The 25,231-nt window shown below is 43.2% G+C and overlaps 3 protein-coding genes across 4 annotated transcripts in view; all 3 read left to right on the top strand.

Annotated features, from left to right (window-relative positions):
- Window positions 1-33: 33 nt before the first annotated feature.
- LOC121876676 lies at window positions 34-4,918 on the top strand. The gene is made up of 10 exons (XM_042382027.1): window positions 34-211; window positions 807-938; window positions 1,098-1,330; window positions 1,468-1,599; window positions 2,018-2,204; window positions 2,739-2,975; window positions 3,208-3,476; window positions 3,633-3,773; window positions 4,171-4,357; window positions 4,489-4,918. Exons 2-10 carry the CDS (start codon window positions 927-929, stop codon window positions 4,744-4,746), a joined length of 1,656 nt encoding a protein of 551 aa, XP_042237961.1. The 5' UTR covers window positions 34-211; window positions 807-926; the 3' UTR covers window positions 4,747-4,918.
- A 5,618-nt stretch (window positions 4,919-10,536) lies between these two features.
- Window positions 10,537-22,697, top strand: LOC121876675 (transient receptor potential protein-like). Of its 2 annotated transcripts, none has more exons than XM_042382025.1 (17): window positions 10,537-10,647; window positions 10,750-10,862; window positions 11,152-11,296; window positions 12,125-12,220; window positions 12,352-12,494; window positions 12,575-12,776; window positions 13,450-13,620; window positions 14,040-14,274; window positions 14,458-14,610; window positions 14,748-15,000; window positions 15,315-15,448; window positions 15,887-16,010; window positions 16,974-17,169; window positions 18,793-18,960; window positions 19,535-19,680; window positions 19,894-19,961; window positions 20,161-22,697. In XM_042382025.1, exons 1-17 carry the CDS (start codon window positions 10,588-10,590, stop codon window positions 21,270-21,272), a joined length of 3,519 nt encoding a protein of 1,172 aa, XP_042237959.1. In that variant the 5' UTR covers window positions 10,537-10,587; the 3' UTR covers window positions 21,273-22,697. The 2 variants fall into 2 exon arrangements, with proteins under 2 accessions (XP_042237959.1, XP_042237960.1); XM_042382026.1 differs by lacking the exon at window positions 16,974-17,169 and adding an exon at window positions 16,633-16,828.
- Window positions 22,698-23,352: 655 nt separating this feature from the next.
- Window positions 23,353-25,231, top strand: part of LOC121876674 (synaptotagmin-1-like) — an 81,096-nt gene continuing 79,217 nt past the window's right edge. The window contains exon 1 of the mRNA XM_042382023.1: window positions 23,353-23,518. The gene's annotated coding sequence lies outside the window, so the exon portion shown is untranslated. The remainder of the gene's footprint in view (window positions 23,519-25,231) is intronic.

The raw sequence follows: 25,231 nt of genomic DNA, 5'->3' as shown, positions 1-25,231 counted from the left end.
GTGCTGGTGGAGGTGGGAGGAGCGGTTGAGATGCTGGTGGAGGCGAGGGGAGCGGTTGATGTGCTGGTGGAGGCAGGAGAAGCGGCCGGGGAGGTGCTGGTGGAGGCGGGGGGAGCGGTTGGGGATGTGTTGAAGGCCTCTAACTTACCTTACTGTTCCGTCCTGTACCTCATCGACGGCACTACCTCCACCCATGGCCTCCACCAGGTGTGTTGATGTCTGTCTGTCTGTCTGTCTGTCTGTCTGTCTGTGTGTGTGTGTGTGTGTCTGTCTGTCTGTCTGTCTGTCTGTCTGTCTGTCTTTGTTTCTGTGTGTCTGTGTGTGTCTGTCTGTCTGTCTTTGTTTCTGTGTGTACCCAAAGCCGTTTATTTTATGTACAGATAAATAACACACTCAGCTTACATACATACATACATACATACAGAGGCGGCTAATTTATTTGTTATTCAATATTGTTTACGAAATGAATAATGACGCAACATCGGTAAATTTATTCATATTATTTCTGTCTGAATTTTCAATATATAATTTTTTTTTCATTTTAAAACATTAATTTTATCCGGGTAGAAAAAAATCAATAATAATTGACGATGTGGCCAGAGAATACCGGTCAGGGGTGGGTTGGGTCAGGGTGGAGAATTAGGTTGAAGTGCGGAGGTCAGGTGGGTTGGGTCAGAGATTCAGAGGTAGGTTTAGGGGGTGCGGAGGGTCCCCTAGGGTGGGTTGGGTCAGGGATGGAAGATGGGTTGGGGGGGGAGCAGAGGGGGTTGAGAGACTCACTTTCAATAATTCACTTCTACGAGTAGTGACAGACGAGGTGCAGCGCCCTTGGTGTTCTGGTGACGGAGGTAGTACTGGTGACGGAGGTGGAGGAACCAGGTGGTGACGGGAACCTAACTCATAACCAGCTGTCTCAGACGGTTCAAATGGCCAGGAAGGTATTTATCTATCTAAGCTAATGTATGTATGGATGTATGTATGTATGGATGTATGTATGGATGTATGTATGGATGTATGTATGTATGTATGTAATCTTACATTCCAAAGTTCTAAACCATTCCTCTCTCTCTCTCTCTCTCTCTCTCTCTCTCTCTCAGATGCGAGACCTGTGCTGGTGCCTGACGGTGGTAGTGGTGAGCGACAATGTGACCTTCCTCAGCGCCTTCGCCAAAGCCGCCGACGATGATCGCCTGTTGGTGTGGTCGACGAAGGTGTTGGTCGTCACTAATCTCCTTCAGGAAGACCTTGACGACCTCCTCGCCTCCCACTGGGCCTACTCCATGATGAACGTGTTGGTGGTGAATGTGGAGGAGGTCCCTGACAGAATGAGGTGAGAGAGAGAGAGAGAGAGAGAGAGAGAGTTCTTATTTTGTTTTTCAATTTATAATAAAATTAATATTTCTGAGTAATATTTATGACTAATATTCTCTCTCTCTCTCTCTCTCTCTCTCTCTCTCTCTCTCTCAGGTGTGGGGTATGGGTCCACATGCCTTACAGTCTTAGTGGCATCGGGCACAGCGTGAGGGTAGCGTCCTGGACCCCTGAACTGGGTCTTGTTTACATAGGCTCTGTGCCACTGTTCCCGGAGAAGGCTGCCAAGTGAGTGAACTCTCTCTCTCTCTCTCTCTCTCTCTCTCTCTCTCTCTCTCTCTCTCTCTCTCTCTCTCTCTCTCTCTCTTGTGCTACTTGTATCTATATAAATATGTCTATACCTGTACCTATTCCAACCCTTGTACCAATAATTATACCTGCCTCTACCCGTAACTCTAACTTTATCTGTAAATCCATGAATACCTGTAACTATAATCAACACCTATACCTCTAACTCCATCCGTCACTGTAACTGTAATCTATAATCAACACCTATACCTCTAACTCCATCCGTCACTGTAACTGTAATCAACACCTGTTAATACCTGTAATTCCAACCTGTCACTGTAACTGTAATTAACACCTGCCAATACCTGTACTCTCTCTCTCTCTCTCACACACACATAAAACACACCTTCTCTGACAGCTTCTACGGCGCCCCTGTCGATGTGGTGGCTAATTCCTTCCCTCCCTATTGGATCGAGAACCAATACACTACCTCAGAGGGCACAGTCACCAAGACCTTCTCCGGCAGGGGCTGGTTACTCATGGAAGCGGCGGCACAGACGCTTAACTTTACCATACGTCATATGCCGACACGAGATTGGATTGAGGTAAGTGAGGGGTGGGGTTACCTGTCTGTCTGTCTCTCTCTCTGTTTGTCTGTGTGTGTGTGTGTGTGTGTCTGTCTGTCTCTCTCTGTCGAAGTATGTGAGGATTGGTGGAGGATTTAGCTGTCTGTAAGTGTCTGTTTATCTGTTGATTTATCTGTCTTCGGAGGGATTGTCTGTCTGTCTGTCTGTCTGTGTTGTTAACTGGCAGCTGATCTATCTAACCTATTCATCAATCTATTGTACTTCATTATGTCCCATTTATTCACTTCGTTCTTTATTCTTACACTTACGGACGTCCCTCCCTCCCTCTTTCCCTCCCTCCCTCCCTCCCTCACTCTTTTCCTCCTTCCTCCCTCCTCCCTCCTCCCTCCCTTCCTTCCTCCCCTCCCTCCTCCTCCCCTCCCCTCCCTCCCTCCCCTCCCCTCCCTCCCTCCCTCCCTCCCTCCTCCTCCTCCCTCCCTCCCTCCCCTCCCTCCCTCCCTCAGGACAGATCAGCCCCTCACCTCCTCCTCACCTCCTCCTCACCTCCCTCAGGTAATGGACCTTATCAAGAACAGATCAGCGTACATCTCGCCCGTAGCGTACGTGATTATGCCTCACCAGCTGGCTACTGTCGACTACACGGTGTTTATAGAGCCGGATACCCTGACCTTCAGTATGGCCACGCCCTCCCTCGTCGCCCGCTGGCAGAATCTGTACTATCCCATGACGCCTCTGGTCTGGTGCCTCGTCTTCATGGTGCTTCTGCTGCTACCATTCTCCCTGTTCATGGTAGGAGGTGCTGCTATTTGTCCCTATTCATGGTAGGGGAAGTAGGGCACTAAATGGAACCCCTTAAACTCACCTAAAGTCACCCCTTCGTCAGGTAAGTCGTGAAAAGATGGGAAACATGTGGTAAAATGAAGGTACTTTAATCTCACTTTTCGTTCAACCCTTCGTCAGGAGACTCACGAAGAAGAAATACTATAGATAGATTACCATACCTAACCTACTCCTTCGTCAGGTATGTCGTTTGGGAGAGAACATAGGAAATAAACACAAACAAGTTGGTCTAATGGTCATCGCTGAAGAGGTCCTAGCAACATTCCTGGGTCAAAGCCTCTCCGGCCGCCTCCCCACCCACGCCTCCGTCAGGTTGATGCTGGGGACGTGGTTGATGTTCGTACTAGTGGTGTCTACGGCTTATAGGGGTAACCTGACGGCTTCTCTTATTATACCTAAATATCCTGCCAGGGTGGAGACGTTGAGCCAACTTATTGAGGCGGGGGTCATGTGAGTAGTGAGAGAGAGAGAGAGAGAGAGAGAGAGAGAGAGACTGATAAAAAAACTGATAAAAATACAGAAAAATGGCGTAAAACAAAGAGAAATAAAGAAAGAAAGACAGAAAGAAAATAAAGCTATCTCACACCACCTCTCCTCTCTCTCTAGGGTTACCGTACCGAAGGATGATGGTGATGACCTCATAAGTTTCTTCAAGCAGTCTGGGTCGAGGGACTTCCAGGTGTTAGCTGAGAGAGCGTACAAGGTGGCCGATACTCTGGCGGGGTTAATCCAGGCGACGCAGAAGAAGTGAGTCTGCCTGGCGTACGTTCGTCTGGCGGAGAATATAGAGGAGAGAGAGTTTAAGTATAGGATGTGAATTTTTTTTGTTAGAGGTTGCAGGTTTTTGTAGGGGTTCTTTCTGTATCTGTTTGTTTGTTCATATGTCTGTCTGTCTGTCTGTCTGTCTGTCTGTCTGTCTGCTCACAAATATCTGACAGTTCATTTTACATCGAGAGGTGTTATATTATACCTGTGTACGACTACTTGATTTTGGCCAATGATAAACATAAACATAGGTTTTAAGTTACCCTTCAAAATTTCCCCTACCCCTCTGCAACCTCCCCCATTACCACACCTTCCTCTCACCCAAACCCCCACCCCCACCCCACCCTCACCCTCACCCTCTACCCCCTACCCCCCACAGAGAGGCGTACGTGTATGTCCGTAAGTTGATGGAAGCGTTGATAGCTGAGCATCTGACTGATGAGACAGGTGGCGCTCAGCTGTACGTGGCCCAAGAAAACATCTCACCGGGGTTCGCTGCCTGGCCCATCATTAGAGACGCGCCCTTCAAGCCTGCCCTCGACCGCTGCATAGTGGCCCTGACGGAGGTGAGAGAGAGAGAGAGAGAGAGAGAGAGTTAAAAGATTAAGAAAGACAAACTCAACATTGTAAAAACTCTGACACTATTTTCACCTCACACCACCACCTTCTATCCCTCTTCTTCCTCCTCCTCCTCCAGGCGGGGCTGACGGAGAAGTGGATGAGCAATGTGATAAATGATGCTAAACGGAACAGTCGACTCAAACACCGTGTCGCTATACAGAAGGAGGCGCTGCTGGGGATCAAGTCCTCAGCGGTCACCAGGCATATCATCCAGGCCCTGACACTCACCCATCTCCAAGGACCTTTCTTTCTCCTTCTGCTGGGACTCCTGCTGTCCTTTGTATCCTTCACCCTGGAGATTCTACTGAAGGTGGTGGTAGTAAAGAGTTCCTAGGAATCCTTCGGGAATTACTCTCCTTGAATCCTTAATCCTGACTCCTTATTACTTAATACTATCATTACTTTTTTCGTAGAGTGATTTAAGTAATTTCTGTACTTATTTTACCTGTTAATTACTATATATTTATGTATCTCTTATATAATCTGTCTAAATAAACTTCTATCTATCTATCTATCTATCTATCTATCTATAAAGGAACACCAAATAAGTACTCCCACTTTAATATATTATAAACATTGTTATTTCACATAAACATAAAAAAACATTAATCAATATTACCTTAACTAATATAAACATTAAAGAATTATCAAGCAGATTATATTTCAATTACCTATAAACATTACCTATATATATATTAACATTATCTCGATATATACATTAATGGAAGATTACGTAGAGTATTATATAAATTTACTATAAACATTATTAGTACCGGGGTCCCTTAACTAGTGTATTAACATCAGGTAAAAAAAAACATTTAGGTTCGTTTTCTCTGTCTTGTAATGTTGATGATAGTCTTTTGTTTTATTCCCTTCCTTTCTCTCTCCCAACTCTTCTTAAACCCCACCCAGCCTTTTCCACCCCTCCCTAAACCACTACTACCACCACCAACACTACTACCACTACTATTACCACCAGCAACACTACCACCAGCAACACTACCACCACTATTACCACCAGCAACACTACCACCACCAGTACTAATCCTTCCCCCTGTACTCAGACAAGCTTACCCTCCATAAGCCCTCAGGCGACTAACCTTCCTACATCAACCTCGACACCTCTTAACCACCTCCTTCACCCACCTGCTTCTACTGTGGTACTCCTGCGGCGTCTTCCCTTCTGCAGGAGATAGATGAGATTATTTCCTACACCTCAGAAGGATATAAGAAAGAGTTTTGATCTGTTTTGGTTTGTTTTCCTCGGCCACATAAAGAGATTTGAGAGGGGATTTCAAAGTAGTAAATTGGCTTATCTGTCGGTAGGTCAACACAGAGAGAGATACAGACAGACATACTGACCTGGTTATCTACTCTAGTTCTTTAACCTATACTTCTGTTATCGTGAATTGTACAGTAGGTTAGGTTGGGTTACATAAACACTAAACGTATCAATATTTGTAAACTTTGTGGTTAACCCGACTCCCACATCCTCTCCCACTTCATTCTCACTTGCCCTATGACCTCCTCCTACAGGTCCCCAGCCGTTACCAACACCTCGTCCCTCCCTGACCAGATATCCCTCCTCCTAGTGACAGGCCTGGCACAAGGGACCTGCCACGCTTTGCCTTAAACAGAAGTATACCGGACCCCACACACCCCCTTCATACAGTCATCCTCCTATCACTATGTATGTAACTTGTTGACAAAACCCATGGCTCTTCAGGCACTTAAGTCCTTAATGCATGAGTCATGGAAAGGGGTGCTCAATAAACTAGCCTCCTCGTGGGGCAAATCTGGAAGAAAAAAAATACCGGTACATGTAAACAGTGTTGGCTTTAACCAGGTCAAGGCCGGGCTATACTTCCCCTTGGTCACGTAGGTCTATATACCATACATATATACTAAAGAAAATATACCAATATATCCCACAACTGAGGTTATGTAATCTATATTCTCTCTATAACCAAACCTTGATTATAAAAACTGTAGTTAATACTATTTATGTATCTGATATTTTCAAAGTCATTCATTGGTTTATTTTCTACTTCGGGAAAATGTCGAGTATAAATATTAATACTCCCGACATACTTTTCAGTATTTCCGGTCGTTTACTACACAAAGTTTAGAGCGGTTGTATAACGAGATCAACCTGTAGGGAAGGGGGGTGAGGGGCCCTTCACTGGCTTCCCTGGGTCACCTAATGTCTTTTCCCGCTAACCAGTACTCATCTTTATTTACCTATTTAACCCTATTTTCTCCCCATTTTTTACTATTTTACCACTTAGATAAATAGAAATAAATACCAATTTATACGTAAGTGTATGGATAACAGGTTAGAAGACTTAAATATGGAAGAAAATAAGGATTAAAATAAAATAAGTTGAAGCTACAAGATGGATTCTGGACGTGTGTCTGGGAGGTATAGGGGGCCCTGACGTCGGTTCATTCCTGACGGACCGCCCAAGAGGGAGGACGTCTAGCCAGGAGGGGAGAGGGCAGCTCTTCAGGAGACTCTAAGAGAAGTCGTCCGGATACAGGAGAAGGCTCTATGATAGCTCTGTGGGGCTCTATCCCTGACTCTGAACCAGTTTCCCGTAGGAGAGGTGAGTTATGACCGTTTGCTGTGTTAGTTCCGTCGTTTTAAAAGGTTTACCTGGCTAATTTAACACCTAGGTGGGTTTATATTTATCATTAACCCAAAGGCATTTTGTTACCTGAAGGATAAATACTGTTATATAGTGAACCCTCCATATAACGGACTTCTCTCACCATATAGTCTGTTAAATAGAGGTTCCACTATATTCTACCGTACTTAAAGAAATATCCCTCACGTGCTGAAAACATTACCCGTTAGATTAGGAAAGGCGGACACTATAAATAAAATTAATTGTGTATTGATAAACTCACCCGGATGAAAATAAGATGAATTAATTTACGATTATATAACATTGTATAAAACTTAGATTATATTACTGAGTTAATTAAAGGTGAAAGGTATAATTAATTAGAAGCCTTAATAAATCGCTGTAAAAGATAATTAGATGATTAATTTGATTTATTGACGAGGTAAAAATTATATAAAGGATTAAATATTTATAATTATAATATGTTGTAGATATAAAGTAAACAAGAAAACAACAAACAAACAAAAACTTCCTTCGTTATACCTACTTCGTTTGACCTTCGTTGACCTCCTCCAGTGTCTCCTTCGTTTGACCTCCTTCGTTGACCTAATTCGCTAACCTACTTCGTTGACCTCCTTCGTGTGTATGTGTGTACGTGTGTGTGTATATGTGCGTGTGTGTGTATGTATGTGCGTGTGTGTGTGTATGTATATGTGCGTGTGTGTGTATGTATGTGTGTGTGTATGTATATGTGTGTGTGTGTGTATGTATGTGTGTGTGTATGTATGTGTGTGTGTGTGCGTGTGTATGTCTCTCTCTCTCTCTGGTGTACGTAGTTAGGTAAAGCTGGGATAGATTCGGTGAGGCTTCTCTTTCTTTCACCTTGTCAGCGGTTCTACCCAAGTCTTGTGGCATCGTGATATTTTGGGGACCTTGAAGCTGTGTGTGTGTGTGTGTGTGTGTGTGTGTGTGGGTGTGTGTGTGTGTGTGGGTGTGTGTGTGGGTGTGGGCGTGGAGAATTGAACAACGCCCCCACCCAGACACGAGTTACCACACTACCAACTGATCAGGATTTTAAAGAACATTTTGAGCAGATTTTTAACCCTCCTGATATTATAGAACCTGACCTTAATAAACTGTATAGCGATGTTTTATATTCCGGTGTTAGTTGACCCGATATCTCCCCGTGAGGCGTTTAGGTCGTGGCGTGACTATGTTATGTGCTGTTATTGGGTAACTAACTGTGTTGTTGGCACTGTACTCGTTACTGTGGGTGTGTGCCAAGGGTCCCCTACCTCCTGCCTCTTATTTGTGATCTTTGTTAACGATCTAATGAGAATGATTAAACAGAACGGCGGTGTAGAAGGTTTCCTCACCTGTTCTTATGGATGACACGGTGTCAACGACTAGATATGGCATGGTAAATAAAATACAATTACTTAACCAATATTGTATTGCTCATGGTATGAAATTGACATAGATGAGATAAAGATTTTGGCTATAAATGGCAGTGAGGTCGATAAACAAGTATTGATTGTTGATGGTATAATCGTAGTTCCGTGTGACCAGTACATGTATTCGGGCAGCCCATTTACCTCTGACGGGTCAATATCAACAGCAATTAAAGTCTTGTTATATGGTTATGAATCATGGTTAAATTGTGACATTACGCCTGTGAATAAACTTTATATGTGGTGTATTAAACAGTTATTAGGTGTCAGGGAAACGACCAACAATGATTTATGCAGGGTGGAACTGTGTTATACTCCGTTACGTGGCCCCATAATAGCTAAGCAGCGTAAATTTTTCTCGAGGATATGGACGGGAAGAAGTGAAATGGTAGAAGATCCACTTGTCCATACTATTAATGTTGTATTAATACGCCCACGTCACGATGTGTACGCCATCTTTTATTTAATGATATTGATGATGTTCAAATAGCCTTACACATACTGAAACAGAAACTGTCAAACTCAGACTCAAGTGGAGTACAATTATACAAGACTATCAATCCAAATTTTGATGTTCATGCAATCTATAATACAAAGATAAAGATGATGAGCTAGAACGAGTATCATGGACACTAATGAGAGTGTGTGCCCATTCCCTTGCTGTAGAGGAGGGGCCCTGGAACAGACGAGGTAGGGGCCCCCCGTCTGCCCATTGAAGAGAGATTGTGTTCATGTGGTGTTATTCACTCTGGATGGCATATTGTTGAAGAGTGCCCCCGAACAATAGATATACGCCATCAATATAGTATTTCAACTTTGGTAAATTTACTATCTGAAAGAACGGATTATGAAACTGTTTGTCGTGTAGGTCATCGAATACTTCCTGTATATAGTTACCATTCACAAGGACACATCATTACCCACACCTATTTTATATGTTTCAATTTATTTTACTTGTAGTTAATTTTTTTTTACTTTATTTACTCGTGGTTTTCACCTGTTTTTTTTGTGTTACAGGTTGAATCATTGAACTTTTATTAATGTTTGGTGTTTTAAAGCATTTGGACCATTTGATGTAAAATTTTAGTATAAACTCTGTATTCATAATCTGTGGTCAATAAAATATCTATATATCTATCTGTGTGTGTGTGTGTGTTAGTGTGTGTGTGTTAGTGTGTGTGTGTGTGTGTGTGTGTGTGTGTAGGGGAGGAGGAGGAGGTGATATATCTGGGTCATCTAGGGTTAACATTGTATGGCTTCTGAGGTCATGGTATAATAATCACGTTTACCACAATGGATCAGATACCTCACTTGGTTTCTCACATACCTGGTAATACTGTCAAGAGGGGAGGTGGGGGGGGGGTTCCATAATGTCTGTCTGTCTGTCTGTATGTCTGTATGTCTGTCTGTCTGTATGTCTGTCTGTCTGTCTGTATGTCTGTATGTCTGTCTATCTATCTATTTGTCTGTGCTTCTCTATGTCTGTGTCTTTGTGAGGTCAGGTGAGGAACTTAATGAGAGGTAGTGCCATTACCTGTAGTACCTCCTAGTACCTCAAGTGTACTTACCTCACCCCTCTCACCCCCCCTTTATTTACCTGTACTTACCTGTAGGGTTTCATGGTGTTCTAACTTATTATATATATACTCTCTCTCTCTCTCTCTCTCTCTCTCTCTCTCTCTCTCTCTCTCTCTCTCTCTCTCTCTCTCTCTCTCTCTCTCTCTCTCTCTCTCTCTCTATTTCATCTCCATGTTTGGTCGATCAACTATGTCTTCTATTCCTGATTGACTGATTGGCTATTCAGTTGATGGAATGATTGGATCTAATCACGTAAAGATTAACCATTTAACTCCCATTTAATTTATTTATTATTTGTATTTTTTTCCATATTGTTGTTGTTTTTGTTAATTATATCTTGTTGTTTATTCATGGCAGAGATCAAATGGGCGGCGTGGCGAGGCGTGGATAAGCTGAGGGCGTGGCGAGGCGTGGATAAGCTGAGGGCGTGGCGAGGCGTGTGAAGGAGGAAGGAGAAAGGGGAGGGGGAGGGAGGAGGAGGAGGAGGAGGAGGGGGCAGGTCACCCAAACTCCTCCAAAATGGGGGTCAAGAATGGAGGAAAAGGCTCACAAGGAAGCCTCAATGATATAACTTCTTCCGTAAGTATTTCTGTCTGTCTGTCTGTCTATCTGTCTGTCTCTTATCTGTCAAGTGTCGATTATCTCTCTCTCTGTCTCTCTCTCTCTCTCTCTCACGTCCAGAACTCAGAGCAGGGGCTGGATATGATCGAATCTCCAGCGGACATCATCTTAACTCAAGCGGAGAGGAAATTTCTTCTCTTTGTGCAGCGGGGTGATGTCGCTTCCACCAGGAGGTATGTATGTATGTATATGTGTATGTATGCGTGTGTATATGTATGTAGTGACGTGAGGTTTGACGTAGTGAAGTAGTAGTATTCGTTAAAGATAGTGATTAATGACGTGTTGAAGTAATTGATGACGTGTTGAAGTATAGTTGATGACGTTATGGTGATGTGGTGATGACGTTATGGCTTGTTGTTGAACTTTATGGCGCTATGACGTATTGAGGGTCGTTCCCACAATGACGTATTAAGTAGTGACATATCGGTGACGTGTAAGTGACGTATTGGTGACGTGTTTCAGGCACCTGGAGGAATTCAAAGGCAAGCCACAGGAACTGGATGTGAACTGCACAGACCCTCTGGGACGATCTTCGCTCGCTGTGGCCATCGAGAATGAGAACCTCGACCTACTGGAGCTGCTCCTTCAGCATAATATCAAACCCAAGGTGAGGCGTGAGGGGTGCTGGGATTGGAGGGGGAGGTCAGGTTAGGGTGTGGGGGGGAGGGTAGGGTTATGGTGGGGGGTAATGGGGTAGGGTTATGGTGGGGGGGTAGGGTTGTGGTGGGGTGGGGGGTAGGGTTATGGTGGGGAGTAGGGTAGGGTTGTGGTGGGGGTAGGGGTAGGGTTGTGGTGGGGGGTAGGGGTTGTGGTGGGGGTAAGGGGGTAGGGTTATGGTGGGGTGGGGTGGGGTTGTGGTGGGGGAGTGGGGTAGGGTTATGGTGGGGTAAGGGTAGGGGTTATGTGGGGGAATGGGGGTAGGGTTGTGGTGGGGAGTGGGGGTGGGGGTGGTGGGGGTGGGGGTTAGTGGGGGGGGTTAGGTTATGGTGGGGGCAAAGGGTTGTGGTGGGGGTGGGGTAGGGTTGTGGTGGGGGTAGGGGGTAGGATTGTGGTGGGGGAGGTAAGGGTAGGGTTGTGGTGGGGGGGGGGGTGGGGTTGTGGTGGGGGGGGGTAGGGTTATGGTGGGGTTAAGGGGGTAGGGTTATGGGGGGGAGTAAGGGGGTAGGGTTATGGTGGGGAGGGTTATGGTGGGGGGTAAGGGGGTAGGGTTGTGGTGGGGGGTAAGGGGGTAGGGTTGTGGTGGTGGGGGTGGGGATGTGGTGTGAGGGGAGGGGTTGGGTGGGTGGCAAAGGATAGAGGAAGAGGCAGAAAGAAACCCAATATATATACCTGGAAACCATCCCCTTCCCTTCCCTCCCTCCTTCCTTCCTTCCTTCCCTCCAACCCTCCCTCCCTCCATCCTCCACTACTAAATTTCCACTCCTCTACTCCACAGGACTCACTCCTCCACGCCATCTCGGAACAGTACGTGGAGGGAGTAGAGGTTCTGTTGTCTTATGAAGAGACGAACCACAAGAAAGGCGACCCATACGTGAGTCCCTGAGGTTCTATGTTGATGTAGTGATAATTCTTCAGAAACTGTCATCCAGTTCTTGTTCTGTCAATCTGTTTGTCTCTCTCTCTATCTCTCTTTCTCACTTTCTCTCTCTCTCTCTCTCACAGAGCTGGGAGTGTATGACCAGAGAGACAGCCACCTTCACTAAAGACATCACGCCCTTGATTCTCGCCGCCCACCAAAACAACTATGAGATTCTTAAACTGCTTCTCGATCGTGGCGCCTCCCTCCCTATGCCTCATGATATCAGGTGAGTGTCTGTCTGTCTGTCTGTCTGTCTGTCTGTGTCTCTGTCTGTCTCTCTCTAACCCACCACCGTCTCTCCTGTAGGTGCGGTTGTGACGAGTGTCTCATCTCGACGGAGGATGACTCACTCCGTCACTCCCTCTCCCGTATCAACGCTTACAAGGCCCTGGCATCTCCCTCTCTCATCGCTCTGTCTTCCAAGGACCCCATCCGTACGTCCTTCGAGCTGTGTGGGGAGCTACGGCGCCTTCAGGGGATGGAGCATGAGTTCAAGACGGAGTACGTTGTAAGTGTTGTTCTTTACCTGTGTGTGGGGAGGTGTTGGGGAGGAAGGGTTGATAATTAGTGTGGGGGAAGGTTTACCTGTGTGTGGGGAGGTGTTGGGGAGGAAGGGTTGATAATTAGTGTGGGGGAAGGTTTACCTGTGTGTGGGGAGGTGTTGGGGAGGAAGGGTTGATAATTAGTGTGGGGAAGGTTTACCTGTGTGTGGGGAGTGTTGGGGAGGAAGGGTTGATAATTAGTGTGGGGAAAGGTTTACCTGTGTGTGGGGAGGTGTTGGGGAGGAAGGGTTGATAATTAGTGTGGGGGAAGGTTTACCTGTGTGTGGGGAGGTGTTGGGGAGGAAGGGTTGATAATTAGTGTGGGGGAAGGTTTACCTGTGTGTGGGGAGGTGTTGGGGAGGAAGGGTTGATAATTAGTGTGGGGGAAGGTTTACCTGTGTGATGTTCTCTTTGCTGTTTTGGTGTTGTTGTTGTTTTTGTTGTTCTCCCCCCATCACTCTGTCTTCTCATCCATAACTCTCTCTCTCTCTCTCTCTCTCTCTCTCTCTCTCTCTCTCTCTCTCTCTCTCTCTCTCTCTCTCTCTCTCTCTCTCTCTCTCTCTCTCTCTCTCTCTCTCTCTCTCTCTCTCTCTCTCTCTCTCTCTCTCTCACTCACTCACTCTCCACTCACTCTCTCAGGAACTTCGTCAGCAGGTAATGAAGTTCGTCACGGAGCTTCTAGACCAGACAAGAAGTAGAACTGAATTATCCATCATATTGAACTATGACCCGGATGGTCCAATATGGGAAAAGGGTGACGTCAACTCCCTCGTTAGACTGAAAGAGGCAATCAAGTTCTCCCAAAAACTGGTCAGTTCTTTCTCATTTAATTAATCCCTTCTTTTTAAATTAATCTCTATGATAATTGAGTTATTTAAAAAAAATTGTGATAATTGTTAATTTCTTTGTTTGTTTTCTAGTTGATTTTATTTATGTTTTAACAAATAGGAATTCCATTTGTATTTCACTGTTTAGTAATATCAATTTATGACGTCAGTAATTCACCTTCCTTCCAATAATATACCACTTGTGACGTAACCAATCGACATATGACATCATCGAGCCACTTATGATGTCATCAATTTATCTCCCCACCACTAATGACACACCTCTTGTGACATCATCAATCTATCCTTCTCCCACAATACTAACTCATCTCCTGTGACGTCATCAATCCATATCCCTTCCAACCACGACTAATATACCTCTCGTGACGTCACCACCGACAGTTCGTGGCACATCCAAACGTACAGCAACTTCTAGGGGCCATTTGGTACGATGGTCTACCTGGTTTCCGACGCAAGGACGCCATCAGTCAGTGTATAGAGGTGGGCAAGCTGGCGTGTATGTTCCCTCTACTCTCCATGGCCTACATCATAGCTCCGAATTCCGAGAAGGGAAAGTTTGTCAAAAAGCCCTTCGTCAAGTTCATCACCCACTGCGCCTCCTACATGTTTTTCTTGAGTGAGTAGAGATAGAGAGATACATAGATAGATAGAGAGATACATAGATAGATAGGGAATAAAGTCCAGACCTTAAAAATCAATTGAGTACCTTATAACATCACCTAATACTAAACTCCATTTACATCAATTAAAACCTGTTATTCTACTGACTCGTGTTGACCTCCTCCCCGTCCTTCACTAGTGCTACTCGCCCTGGCATCACAGAGATTCGAGTACCTCGTGATCGAGTGGTTTGGCAACGCTTGGCTGAAATCTGTACTGGATGACTGGAAGATGAGGGAGAGAGGTTCCCTGCCTGGCCTGGTGGAGGTGTGTGTGGTTTTGTACGTGTTTAGTAAGTATCAGTCAACAGGGAGTCTTTGTTATGTGTTTCCTATCCAATAATAATAATAAAAATAATAATGATAATAATAATAATAATAATGATAAAAAAAGAAAAAATAATAACAATCTTTACCTCTTCTCTCTTAGGCTTGATTTGGGGTGAGATAAAATCCCTGTGGAACGAAGGACTAATGGAGTATATAAAAGACTTGTGGAACATCATCGACTACATCACCAACTTCTTCTTCATGACGTGGATCCTCCTGAGAACCACTTCCTTCTTCCTGGTACAAAAGGACTTGTGGTATGGCATTTGGCCTTACTATCCGAGGGAACTGTGGAATTCCTTCGATCCTATGTTGCTCTCGGAAGGTTGTTTTGGCGCCGCTATGATCTTCAGGTGAGACAATTGGATGGCAGCGGTGGGATTGATGTTGTTGGTGGTGACGTCATAAGCTGAGTTTATATGTATTTTTTTGCTCTATGGGATACAAACTTGTTTTTAATTACTTTGCTAAATTTGTAATTAATCTCTCTCTCTCTCTCTCTCTCTCTCTCTCTCTCTCTCTCTCTCTCTCTCTCTCTCTATATATATATATATATATATATATATATATATATATATATATATATATATATATATATATATATATATGAGGTTAGGTTAGGTTTATGATCCAACACATCACTAATGCAGCGTTATTACCTCCACAGTTTCTTGAAGTTGGTACACATCTTCAGCGTCAACCCACATCTCGGACCACTGCAGATCTCCCTCGGCCGTATGATCTTCGACATCATGAAGTTCTTCTTCTTGTACACACTCGTCCTCTTTGCCTTCGGTTGTGGTGAGTCTTGGAAGATTATCACGAATTCATTTTCAATTTTGTAATTATCCTTATTTCTTCCTCTTACATAGACTTGATTTCAATTTCATTTTTAATATATTTGTTCTGTTTCTAATTTGTTTTTCATCTATCTTCCATTTTATGTTCCTTTCCTCATCTTCCATATTCTGGCTTCTTATTTCTTCATTTCCTTCATCCACCTTCCATATGTTTTATCTATTTTTTTTAAGTATTGTGTAAAACTCTGCATACTTAATATTTTTGTGATGTACCTTTTGAGTACATCATTAAGAAACACCATTTTGCACTGGAGTCAACGTCAGAACCAAATTAAATATCTGTTCAAGGTTGATGGAAAAATAACATGAGTAAAGTTATAATTCGAAGCATATCATGTCTTGTACTCATGATTAACACTAAACTTGTGGATGTTGCCAGGTATCAACCAGCTGATGTGGTATTATGCTGAGCTGGAGATGAAGAAGTGTTACCATCTCCCCGGGGGGCTGCCTGATTTCCAGGATGAGGGACAGGCCTGCTTTATCTGGCGACGATGGGCAAAGTAAGTTATCATTTATCTATCTTTATGTATGTATGTATGCATGTATGTATGTATGTATGTATGTATGTATGTCTATGTCATTGTGATTAGCCTTAATGACTGGAAATATTACTCATTACTAACTTAATAAGTGACTGGTAGCCTCCTCTCTCTTCCACGAATGACGTCATCTAAAACCTGAGAAAATGTATGTTTCTTTTCGCAGTTTCATGAATTTTTGGTGTACAAATGTATCAATAACACCAGACTCTAAACCTGATCATCATTTATATTAATATTTTCCTTCTAGAGTTGTCCTTTAAGATTATCTCTCACAAATAGATTAATATAGGTAGATACGAGCACCATGGAGGCCAGGTGTCACCAGAGAGAGGGAGTGAAAGTAAAGTTATCTCACAATCGTCGCAGTACAGTACACGACCTGCAGAGTGTCACACAAATATTAAGTTCAGACTCAGGTTCTACATCTCATCAGTGGCCTCCAAGGTGTATATTTTAGCAGTGTCTCTTTAGTTGTCGTCCAGGTGTGTGAGAGCGGCCGCCTTTACTGACATCTTCCCTAATCAGGAGAGATACTGTAAGTCAGGAAAATGTTCACAAATGCTTCCTCCCTAACCACCAGCTTGTTCGAGACCTCTCAGTCACTGTTCTGGGCTTCATTCGGTCTCGTTGAATTGGACGCCTTCGAGCTGACGGGTGTGGGAGGATTTACGAGATTCTGGGCCATGTTGATGTTCGGTTCATACTCCATGATCAACGTCATTGTGCTTCTCAACCTGTTGATCGCCATGATGTCCACCTCCTACAACATGATCTACGTGAGTACTGACAGGTGGACACCTTAGCCAAGAGGGTCAGAGTGGCGTATCTTCCTTTGACCCAAAGACCCTGGCTGTCCGACAAGAGGTATTGGTCTTAGTAAACAATTGATTTAAGACATAACTTGTTTCCTTTTCCTGATAGCTTGTTCGAGACCTCCCAGTCGCTGTTCTGGGCGTCTTTTGGGTTGGTGGAACTGGACTCGTTTGAACTGACTGGTGTGGGAAACTTCACAAGGTTCTGGGCTATGCTAATGTTTGGCTCGTACTCCGTCATCAACATAATCGTCCTCCTCAACCTCCTCATTGCCATGATGTCAAACTCTTATAACACCATCTCGGTGGGTGCCATCAAGTGCTGTCTTTAATGCTGGTGATATTGCTGCGCTTACTACCACCACCGCCAACGCTGTTCCTGCTGCTCTTACTGATGCTGTGCTGTGTTGTGCTGAGCTCCTGTTTGGATCTTCTCACCCATAACTGCTGACCATTACGCTTTTATCTCCCGTTATTGATGATATATGCACCTGATGCTGGCGTCACCATGCTTCTGCTTCTACTTATTGCTGGTGTCACAATGCTGCCACTTCCTATCAATGCTGGTGTCACAATTCTGCCACTTCTTGCTATTGCTGGTGTCAAAATGCTGCCACTTCCTATCAATGCTGGTGTCAAAATGCTTCTGCTTCTACCTATTGCTGGTGTCACAATGCTGCCACTTCCTATCAATGCTGGTGTCAAAATGCTTCTGCTTCTACCTATTGCTGGTGTCACAATGCTGCCACTTCCTACAATGCTGGCGTCACAATTCTGCCACTTCTTGCTATTGCTGGTGTCAAAATGCTGCCACTTCCTATCAATGCTGGTGTCAAAATGCTTCTGCTTCTACCTATTGCTGGTGTCACAATGCTGCCACTTCCTATCAATGCTGGTGTCAAAATGCTTCTGCTTCTACCTATTGCTGGTGTCACAATGCTGCCACTTCCTACCAATGCTGGTGTGACAATGCTGCCACTTCTTGCTATTGCTGGTGTCACAATTCTGCCACTTCTTGCTTTTTCTGGTGTCAAAATGCTGCCACTTCCTACCAATGCTGGTTTGACAATGCTGCCACTTCCTACTAATGCTGGTGTCACAATGCTGCCACTTCCTATCAATGCTGGTGTCAAAATGCTTCTGCTTCTACCTATTGCTGGTGTCACAATGCTGCCACTTCCTACCAATGCTGGTGTCACAATGCTGCCACTTCTTGCTATTGCTGGTGTCAAAATGCTGTCACTTCTTGCTATTGCTGGTGTCACAATGCTGCCACTTCTTGCTTTTGCTGGTGTCACAATGCTGTGGAACGTTTACGTTGATGATTTCCTGATTATTTACACCCTGACGTGACTCTTGTGTCCTTGTGTTAGATTCACAAACAGTATTAACATTTTGATTACGATAAAGTTAAACTATCGCCCAGCAATAAGGTAACTTATTCATCTTAAAGGATTGAAGTATAATCATTAAAAGTTCGAGATATCATCCACTAGAGTTAGTTAAGAGAGTAACTTGGTCATCACAAGGAAATGGGGATATATTTGTATGATAGTGGCCAAGAAAAACAGACGCTCATCATAAAGCACTGTACCTCCACTTCTCCCCATCATTCACGACTTAGTTGGGGCGGATTCGACCTCCGAGACGAGAGACCCTTGTCCAGCGCCCTCTGTCTCACTTTTGCTATAGTCTACATCATTTACAGTTTTGACGAGCCCTGCTTAGTCCAGGTGCTAAATATATGGGCTACGTACTAGCGCTAAGACAAGCTACCCATACTTTTAAACTGTCCCATCAGTCAGTACTTAAAGTGGCTTTCATCCTACCTTTCAATCCCCACCTTATTACGGGCCTGTCCACGACCACAGCAAAAACCCTCCACCGGACCCACCACCTCACAAGGTGATGCGTTGCTTCTCCCACAGGAACGCTCCGACACCGAGTGGAAGTTCGCCAGGACGAAGCTTTGGTTGAGTTACTTCGAGGATGGTGGCACTGTGCCCCCGCCCTTCAACGTGATCCCTACAGTGAAGAGCGTCCTCAGACTCCTGGGTATGGGCGAGAAGAAAATGAGAGGATCCCTTAAGGAAAAGGTGAGTAACTCTGATAGATAAACACAAGGGAAACATCAGGAGTTTAGGCTTACAGTGTGGGTACTGCCAGAAATGTTTATTTTAGTTACCGCTATACATTGTGTCAGCAGAATACGTTCTCTCTATACCAAAATTTGCAGGTTTTCTTTCATTATCTCAGAGCAACTTTATATTAAATGAACAAATTCACCGTTCATAAGGACAGTAGAAATGATCTTACTCATTAAGTCTCCCAAGTTCATAAAATGTTCGGGTTTTTTTATTTACTGTTAGATAGATGCCATTAAATACATTACAACTACGTATTAATACCTGTATGTATATTCTGTATGCTGTATTTATATTATGTATGTATTTTATGTATGTGCTCCATTCATGTACTATTTATTCAGCCTAGCTAGTAGCGTGTGGCAATATATTTAAGATGTCCGACATGCCTGATTAATGTGCCTGGCGACGTATGGAAGCTGTTAATGTCTCGAACCTATAAAATTATACAGGTGTTTGTGTCCGCTCCTGTATATTGAACTTATTACCCAGAACACGAACAATACCCATATATAACCCCCCACAGTCACGCAATAAGTCACAACAGCGCCACATGAACGTGATGCGGCTGTTAGTGAGAAGGTACATCACAGAGCAGCAGCGGAAGGCAGATGAGAAGGGGGTGACTGAAGACGACATCAACGAAGTAAAGCAGGACATATCGACCTTCAGGTGAGTCCTATGAGAGAGAGGGTGAAAGATATGAGTCTCTCTCTCTCTCTCTCTCTCTCTCTCTCTCTCTCTCTCTATCTATCTTTTACATTCATGATAACCCAAAATAAAAATATGAAATACATCAAAAAAAATATTCCTCACCCCATTTTTTTACCCTATTTTGTCACTAATTTTTTTTGTCATCCTCATTTTCATATTCCTATTTAACAGATACGAACTGATCGACATCCTCAAGAAGAATGGCATGAACACGTCTATGGTCAACGCCGAGGATTCTTGTGAGTATAATAAATTGGGCAAAATATATTAGTCGTAATAGAGATGAATATTAATCCATAACTGAAATAGGGTTTTAGGGATTGAGTTATGACGTTCTTTTAGGTTTTAAGGATACGTGTAGTGAGGTAGTGAGTTGTGTGTGTGTGTGTGTGTGGTAATGAGTTGTGTTAAGCAGTGAGTGACCAAATTTCTCTGCAGCTGTGGTGGGTAAGAAGGGAAGAGCTATGGAGCGTCGTCTGATGAAGGGCTTCAACATCGGGTTAGTGGAAGGCCTCATGACGGAGATCCTCACCACCGACAAGAAGCCCAAGAACATCTTCGGCAAGTTAGCGCGCGCCATTGGCAAGAAGAAGAAGGAGGACTGGAACGCCAAGGTGTCCCGGGCGTCTCTCCGCAGGGACCAGATCGGCTCCTCCCAATTGAGTCTCAAGAGATCACAGACTTCCATCAGGAGGCGCATAAAGTTCGAGAACGAGAAGCTGCTCAGAACACTCAATCCTGACCAGATCGTCGAGTACAACCCGAACTTGGAGGAGTACACACCCACCACTCGTATCGCTTATGCCAGGTTTAAGGTTAACACCCTCAAGAAGGAGAAGGAGAAAAAAATGGCACAGGAGAAGAAGGAAGTCACTCAGCAGAAGGCTGATTCAGCTAACCAGAAACTAGAGACGGAGAAGAAAGAGCAAGCGGCTACTAAGCCGTTCCAGTCAAGGACCACGACACCTCAACCACCATCCGCGAGTCCTTCCCCGAAGCCAGGCTCATCACCTCAAACCAAGATACCTGGCGGCCCCAAAGCTCCAACTCAAGCAGCTCCCAAGCCTCCAACAAACCAGGATCCTCCTAAACCCAGCGGAGGAGGCAGCATTCCTCCCCCTCCCTCTACTCGGGCCCCAGATCCATTGCCACCCAAGATTCCTCCGCCAGCACCAGGCAGGGTAGCAGTGCCCACCGCCTTCCAGCAGCAGGGAGAACAGGTACAACCCAACATCCCGGCACCACGAGCCAGACCTCCACCAAAACAAATCGTCACACCACAATGCAGCAAACCCATGCCTCCCCCATCGGCACCCAAAACCATGCCTCCCCCATCGGCACCCAAACCCGTGCCTCCCCCCTCACACCCTCCACCCGGCGTCCCTAAAGCCCCCACAGTGAAAATTACGCCCACTACCCCGACTACAGGCACCTCTCCTGCACTACCCCGCTCTCCCTCACCCTCCCCGTCGACAGGTAAAGCAACAACCGAACCCATCCCAGCAGGTAAATCACAAGTGACGGGACAGGTGAGAACGGGATGGTTGTAGACGGAAGGGTTAACTTTTCTGTGATCTTGGGGGTGAGTCAAGACCTTCACAGTAACTTAGAACAGATGGCGGGTGTGTGTGTGTGTGTGTGTGTGTTCAAGTGTCGCCTAACACACTCACACACACACCACAAACAACACCTCGTTAACTGTGTTTGTTTACCTCAGTTGGTTGTGTTTAGCCACGAATCATCACTGTGTATGTATGTCTGTATGTATGTATGTATGTATGTATGTATCTACGTATGTATATATGTATGTATGTATGTATGTATGTATGTATGTATGTATGTATGTATGTATGCATGCATGTGTCTGTCTCTCTGTATACAAGTACGGTACATGTCTATGTTTTTGTATGCGGACTCTGTTTTTTGTGTGTGTGTGTGTATGTGTGTGTGTGTGTGTGTGTGTGTGTGTGTGTGTATGTGCTCGTTAATATAAATTCATGCGTGGTATTACTCTCTAAGGTATCACTTCACCATTGTAACCTTTATGCCATATCTACTCCTCTTACACATGTATCTACCAGTAGGTAATAGGTTATCCCTTAACAAATCTAAATAACAACATGGCAACTGGGTTTGTTTGGATGGAATACTTGATAACACTGACTACAAACCGTCGACATATTGTTATGAAAGACAGACTCCAAGATACTGTTATACTCTGGTAATATTTCGTATTTTTACACTGATATACGTATCTATGTCTTGTATAATATATCATTTATTAAAGTATTACAATAGTATATTTCTGAAGTTGTAAAATAAAAAAAAGCCACATGATTCTCCAGTTGATCTTTGACATCACTGCTTTCATTTCATTGGCCTTCACCTGACCACTCACAGCTGGACGTGGTTGAGTCTTAATAGATGACGTCAAATGAAAACAATTAAAGTCATATTGTATTATAAATATGACTTTAGAACTTAATCGCAAACTTACGACACCTTGTTCACTGTTATTGATGAGTTGGTGTTATTCATTTATTTACAATCATTCATTGATGTGTGTTTAGGTTTATGCCTCATTATTCATTTGTCTGCCACTTGTTACGTCAGCTTTATTGTCTAAGTATTTAGTCCTGTAGTCCCACAGTCTCAACAGCTAACTCGACGTTCCTATTCTAATGCACATTTAACTCGACTCTTCAGAGGTTTAAAATTGTCTCCCTAATGTCTGCTGCCTTTTCCGGCGATTTTAAGATCATGAAAGAGATCGTCAGTCTTACCAAGGAAAATAAAAAGAGATAAATGGGAAGAGGATTAGAAATAGTGAGGATCTTTTTCAGTTGCCGTTACTGTACTGTAAGGAAGTGTGAATGTGAGCAGCGTGTTTTGATGACAAGTGTCTGTCATCACGGTAACACTGTGGCGGCCTGGAGACGCACCTGTCTTTATTATTAAATCAATAAAATCGAACATTACGGGGTTTGGTTGTATTTCCTCTCCTCTAAACCTTGTTATTAAGTTATCATCTCCTTATTTGTTGTCAGTTTTCCTTCGGCAGTCTTGAATGGTGATATGAAGATAATTATTTCCAGTACATAGAATATGATATTAAACACCTAAAAACAAACTCTTGCATCATAATATTAATGTAACCCAAATCTAGAGTAAAACTGTTCTTTTCTCGTAGATAAATGTGGTTATTGTAAAGGAAAGAATACGTTTTTTCTTTTGCAATATAAAAAAGATGGTCCTGCGACAACAATCCATTTAAAAGAAAACAAGGATAGTCTCTGCGTCAACCATAAATGGTATACTCGTTTTCTTTGATTCCACGACTGAACCATTTTCTATGAATACAACACCCAACCATCCCTACCAACTGTATCTATGAGTCGCTAATTAGGGATTTAAAACTACATTTTATATCGTTTACTGAAGCTGATACTATAAATATAACTAAGTTGAGGTGTTGATTATTTATATATAAAATTTATAAAGCAAGACTGTTAAGGAAGTAACTAATTTAGAAATTAAATAAAAATAATTCAATAAAACTGTCTAGCAGCTCTACCTGTGGGTGCTAAACGGACTACGTCATCAGGTGTACTCATTAAGTTAGGTGTTTAACTCGAGGGTGGACGGGATTCGACAGTGCTCTTCCTAATTACTTTCTGTACAGTGTTTTATAAGTTGGACTGTTATGTGTCATCAAGAAACCTCATCGGTTATACAGCACTCTCAGGGACTCAAGTTTACATAGTCTGTGGACTGGCCAAATAAACGGCACTTACAGGTTAGTTGGGCTGTTTATAACGTAGACACCTGGAGTTAAAGTGCAATTCATTATGTATCATCGGTAAAGGTTTAGTTTAGCGCTAACACCAGAATTTGTTAGTTGATTTCCTTTATTTTTGGTATACTTATTGTGTATTAAAAGAAACGACAACTTTATAGTATAATTTTAAGCATTTTTTTTTATTTACTCTATCCCGCTTCACAATTCTCCTCCCGGCTCCATTTTTGTTGTTTACCTCGCTGAATCCCTCAAGAGACGTTTCCTATAAATGATGGTGAACGCTTCCACTTATTCCTCCTCGCCATTGCTGATTTATATCAACCTCAATGTTAAGGTAAGCTGTTTAACACATAAATTAACACGATAATACATAGAACCTAATAGAACCTGACCTAACATAGCCAACCTTTGGGTATGTTAGGTCAGGTTTTATTAGGTTCTATGTATTGTTTCTATTTGTGTTTATTAGTGTGTATAAAATTTTCAACCAAATCAACAAACTATTGGCGTTAGCGCTAAACTACACCTTTACCGTATCATCTATTTAGTGTGTTGTTAGTGATAATTTTATATAATATTGTCAATTATTTTAACCAAGAAGTAAAACAAACCTAATCAGAAACTCCAGACAAATCGTTCTTGAATTACTAGTTTTCGTTGTCGGGTAAAGCCTAAAGAAACCATTCCTACTTATCAACGGGCAAACTTTCTTATCAATTCATTTTATTTATTTGTTTATGATAATTTAAAAACATACAAAATATTAGTATTATAGAGAAGAAATTCCTGTAGTGTGTGTATGTGTTTTATTAATAATGTAGTACTGTTATTATACACGTTAGTTAACATTCTTTTTTATTCTTATAGGTATTTCGGATTTTTTTTTTTTACCATATTACTAGGATTTGAATTTGTACCATACGTAGTAATAGTAGGTTAGGTTAGGATAGGATGCCCCCCCCCACATACTATAGGTGTACAATACATGGCAATATAAGCTTAGCCTCTTTTGGTAAGATAAATTATTTCTCTGGTGTGTTTGGCATTTTTTTAGTCGATTCTCAACGTCGTTTGTTGTGGAAATGAGCCATTTTTGGGGGTGTTTTCGAACCAACTTAAAATTCGAAAAAATAAAAAAAGGTCCATTCCCGCAAGAAGATAATGTCAGAATCAATTAAAAAAACACAAAAATAACGTAGAAAAATAATATCTCCTACCAGTTGGGGAAATTGGGATAAAGGCAAATTTTTACCTACACGTCAACGGGCTCACGAGGGAAGCACAGTCAGTAAGCTCTGTATCGAGCTATGTATATAAAGTATGTGTATATACTTTATTTGACTCCAGAATGTTATCTGTACCTGTGCCAGTGTTGGTTAAGTCTGGTCTTGAATAAGCTTACACTTGTTGCCTTAATAATACTCTCTGGCAGGTTGTTCTAAGAGTTAACATTTCTCACTCCAGAAAAATTTGTCCTGACAATTTTCTGAACTTGCGTCTTCTCCCTTAAGATGTGACCTCTCGTGGGGTGAGCACCTGCCAGCACCGGGTATGAATACATGAATGAGTAATGTCCTCTGAAGTATTTATAACGTCATATAAGTCAGCCCTTGGCCACCTATAGTTTAATGACCGCAGGTGTTCTTATCTCTCAGGGTAATTAAGGTACCGAAGTGCATATATACACCACAGTCTGGTGGGGGTCCGACT

The sequence above is a fragment of the Homarus americanus genome, unplaced genomic scaffold (assembly GCF_018991925.1).
Source record: "Homarus americanus isolate GMGI-L3 unplaced genomic scaffold, GMGI_Hamer_2.0 scaffold28, whole genome shotgun sequence".
NCBI classification, from domain to species: Eukaryota; Metazoa; Arthropoda; class Malacostraca; order Decapoda; family Nephropidae; genus Homarus; species Homarus americanus.
The sequence above is the reverse complement of the archived record's forward strand: the minus strand, read 5'-3'. Positions and strand labels throughout refer to the sequence as shown.

Bases quoted from the DNA above. Each gene is read 5' to 3' on its own strand.
- LOC121876676 (XM_042382027.1), top strand. The intron at 1,331-1,467 runs GTGAGAGAGAGA...TCTCTCTCTCAG, and splicing joins GAGGTCCCTGACAGAATGAG to GTGTGGGGTATGGGTCCACA. The intron at 1,600-2,017 runs GTGAGTGAACTC...CTTCTCTGACAG, and splicing joins TTCCCGGAGAAGGCTGCCAA to CTTCTACGGCGCCCCTGTCG.
- LOC121876675 (XM_042382025.1), top strand. From the start codon at position 10,588: ATGGGGGTCAAGAATGGAGGAAAAGGCTCACAAGGAAGCCTCAATGAT. The intron at 15,449-15,886 runs GTGAGTCTTGGA...GGATGTTGCCAG, and splicing joins CCTCTTTGCCTTCGGTTGTG to GTATCAACCAGCTGATGTGG. The intron at 18,961-19,534 runs GTGAGTAACTCT...AACCCCCCACAG, and splicing joins GAGGATCCCTTAAGGAAAAG to TCACGCAATAAGTCACAACA.